Source organism: Rhincodon typus, chromosome 23, assembly GCF_021869965.1.
Source record: "Rhincodon typus isolate 14 chromosome 23, sRhiTyp1.1, whole genome shotgun sequence".
NCBI lineage: Eukaryota > Metazoa > Chordata > Chondrichthyes > Orectolobiformes > Rhincodontidae > Rhincodon > Rhincodon typus.
This window is the reverse complement of record NC_063354.1, coordinates 46,075,852-46,079,244: the sequence shown is the minus strand read 5'-3', so window position 1 is coordinate 46,079,244 and position 3,393 is coordinate 46,075,852. Positions and strand designations below refer to the sequence as shown.

The 3,393-nt window shown below is 43.7% G+C and overlaps 1 protein-coding gene across 1 annotated transcript in view; it reads left to right on the top strand.

The window, feature by feature from the left end:
* The window catches only part of LOC109921973 (unconventional myosin-XV-like), a 68,432-nt gene that overhangs the window by 34,557 nt on the left and 30,482 nt on the right, over positions 1–3,393 (top strand). Inside the window, exon 11 of the mRNA XM_048611154.1 lies at positions 2,343–2,468. Within this exon, the coding sequence (XP_048467111.1) occupies positions 2,343–2,468 (126 nt within the window). The remainder of the gene's footprint in view (positions 1–2,342; positions 2,469–3,393) is intronic.

The window sequence follows — 3,393 nt, the reverse complement described above, 5'->3', positions numbered from 1 at the left end:
CTGGACCAGGCTGTGATGGGCGGTGATGTGCTGTGCTGGGCCAGGTTGGGCTGGGCCTGGCTGTGCTGGGATGTCCAAACTGTGACTTGTAACTCTGATGAAGGGTCACTTGATTCAAGATGTTAACTCTGTTTCTCTCTCCACAGATGCTGTTAGACCAGCTGAGTTTCTCTAGCAATTTCTGTTTGTGCACTATGTTTGGCACTGGTTTGGCTGCAAGAGTTGGTGGAGAGCTGCCGTATTTTGATAAAGGCAAAATAGTGCAGATGCTGGAAATCTGAAATAAAAGCAGAAAGTGCTGGAGAAACTCAGCAGCTCTGGTGGCACCTGTGGAGCTAATGGTTTGGGTTCAATTTGACTCTTTTTGCGACATATTTTGACACCGATTCCTTTTGGGTTCCACTGCAGATATTTTTGTCAGGGTTTACACCTTTAGTCTTTAGCTTTCATGAGGAATCCACAAGACAGTGTAGCTATTTGCCCAAAGATGGGAAGTTGGTTCATGTGTACTGGGGGTGTCAACATGCTAGATAACCTCACGCTCCATACCTGCGGGCCAAATCTCCTCCACATTCCCCTGAAGCTTTAGCCAGTGGCTGTGAAGGACCCAGTTTCTGTTGGTTACCACAAAGAGGTTCAGTTGACGACTTGACAATGGAGAGCCAGGGTCCTGATAGGAAGGGACTGAACATTTAGCTGTCTTTTTCATATCACTGAGAGTCATTGGTATAAGCTGAAGAAGAGGAGCAAACTAACACCCAAAAGTGGATTTAGTTCTAACTCTCTTCAAACTGACACTAAATAAATCTAGCTATCATCCCTTAACATTCAATGGCATTAGCATCACTGAAACCCTCACTATCAACATACTGGGGACTACCATTGACCAGAAACTGAATTGGACTAGCCATACTAACACTATGGTTACAGCAACAGGTCAAAGGCTGGAGTTCTGTGACAGATATCTCATTTCTGACATCCCCAAAGGCCTTCTCCCATCAACAATGTACAAGTCAGGAGTGTGATGGAATACTCTCCACTTTCCTGGATGAGTGCAGCCCTAACAACACTCAAGAAGTTCAACATTATTCAGGACGAAGCAGCCCCTGTGAGGCCTGGATAAGGTGGTTACTGGAAGGATAAGGGAAACTGGAATTAGGGGACATAGTTTAAGAAGAAGAGATTTCCTTATGAAGAGGAAGGTGAGGAGAATTGTTTTCTCTCAGAGGCCTGTTAGTCTGTGGAATTCTATTCTTCAATGAGCAGTGGAGGTTGTGTCGTTGAATTTATTCAAGAGAGAGTTAGATAGATTTTTGATAGACAATAGTTTCAAAGGCTATGGTGGGATGCAGACAGAAATGCGGAGTTGAAACTTCAAATATATCAACATTCATCTTATTAAATAATGGAGTAAACTCAAAGAACCAAAAGTCTTACTCCTGTTCTTAAGTACTCTCTGCATATGCAATTGACACAAACAAATTGAACCAACTGAAGAAAACTGAATTATCTAGTAACACTGGAGCAAGCTAAAGTAACACAGAGGACACAGCACAAAACTAACACTAGTCGCAAAACAGCCAAGAAAACCTTTTCCCCAGGGTAAGGGAGTCCTAAACTAGAGGGCATAGGTTTAAGGTGAGAGGGGAAAGATTTAAAAGGGACCTAAGGGGCAACTTTTTCATCCAGAGGGTGGTGCATGTGTGGAATGAGCTGCCGGAGAAAGTGATGCTGGTACGATTACAACATTTAAAAAGCATCTGGATGGGTACGTGAATAGGAAGGATTTAGGGGGATACGGGACAAATGCTGGCAGATGGGACTAGATTAATTTAGGATATCTGGTCGGTATGGACAAGGTGGGCCGAAGGGTCTGTTTCTGTACTGTACAACTCTTTGACTGTACAGCTGAATCGAAAACAGCTGAATGACTCATTCAAAGTAGGGCCGAGTCAAGCCAAATCAATCCAGCCAAAGAGAGCAAAGCCAATTCAAGCCAGCTGCTTATCGGTTCAGCCAACAAGGCCACACTGAATAGACTCAGTCACAGAGAACAGAACCAGCCCATTGAAACAGAACCAAACTAGAGATTGCAAGGAAAGACAACAAAATGAACTAAGATAATCCAAACCGACAAAGCACCAGAACAATCCAGCTAAAATAGATCAAAGAACGTGGCTAATTTAAAAAATTATCAAAGGCTTATCTGTCAATGCAGCCAAATATTTTAAAATTAGCTAAAGTAGACAACCTGTTCACTTTGAACAAGAACAGTCTGTGCTGTGTGAGACATTGAGGGCATTCTGCTATGTAAAGTTATTTTTGTTGTGTTTTATTTTAAGGCAACAGATCACACCTTCCTCCAGAAATGCCACTACCAGCACAGCAACAATCCCTGGTATGTGAAACCCAAACTGCCTCTCCCAGTTTTTACAATTAGACATTATGCTGGTCCAGTGACATACCAGGTAAGTAAAAATATTAATTTAATTAACTCTTCTGCTTAAATTTTGAATTTGCACTTTAATGATTTCAGTGCTGAGAATATAAAATGATTGCACCAATTGTATTGTTGCCCTGTCAAACTCTCCAGAATCAGGAGCAAAATTAGTTTAGTTACAAAGTAATGTTTCCTCTATACTGTCCCCATCAAACACTCCCATGGCAGGTAAAACACAGGGTTAGATACAAAGTGAAGCCTCCCCTATACCGTTCCCATAAGATGTCCCCAGGATAGGTACAGCACAGTGTTAGATACAAAGGAAAGGTCCCTATACACTTTTAAACTGAAAATAAAGCTAACACAACACTGTCCCCATCAAAAAAATCGCAGAATGGTTCCAGCACGGGTTAGATACAGAGTAAAGCTACTTCTACACTGTCCCCATCAAACACCCAAGGACAGTTACAGCATGCGGTTAGATACAGAGTAAAGCTCTCTCTCTACACTATCCCCATCAAACACCCAGGATAGGTACATCACTGGGTTGGATACAGAGTAAATGTTGCCATCAGGAATTCTAAGGGCAGGTACAGAATGGGAGGGTGAGAAGTGTTGTAGGGGGAGAGCAATGTTGGTGTGGGGGTAGTTGATGAGCAGTGTGGGTTGTTAGCACTGATGAAGGATGGTCAGTAGCATTGGGTGGTGTTGGCAAAGCACAGGGTGAGCAGTGTGGGTGTGGAGGAACGATGGGGTTGCTGAGTGGTATTGGGAGTCGACAGTGTGGAGGTGGGGGAATGATGTGGTGAGTACTATCAGTGGTGAGCAGTGTGGGGATGGAACAATGTTGTGGGGTGTTGGTGGTGAGTGGTGCTGGGTGAACAGTGTGGGTGGGGGAATGATGGGAGTGTGTGTGCTGGGTGAACAGTGTGGGTGGGGGAATGATGGGAGTG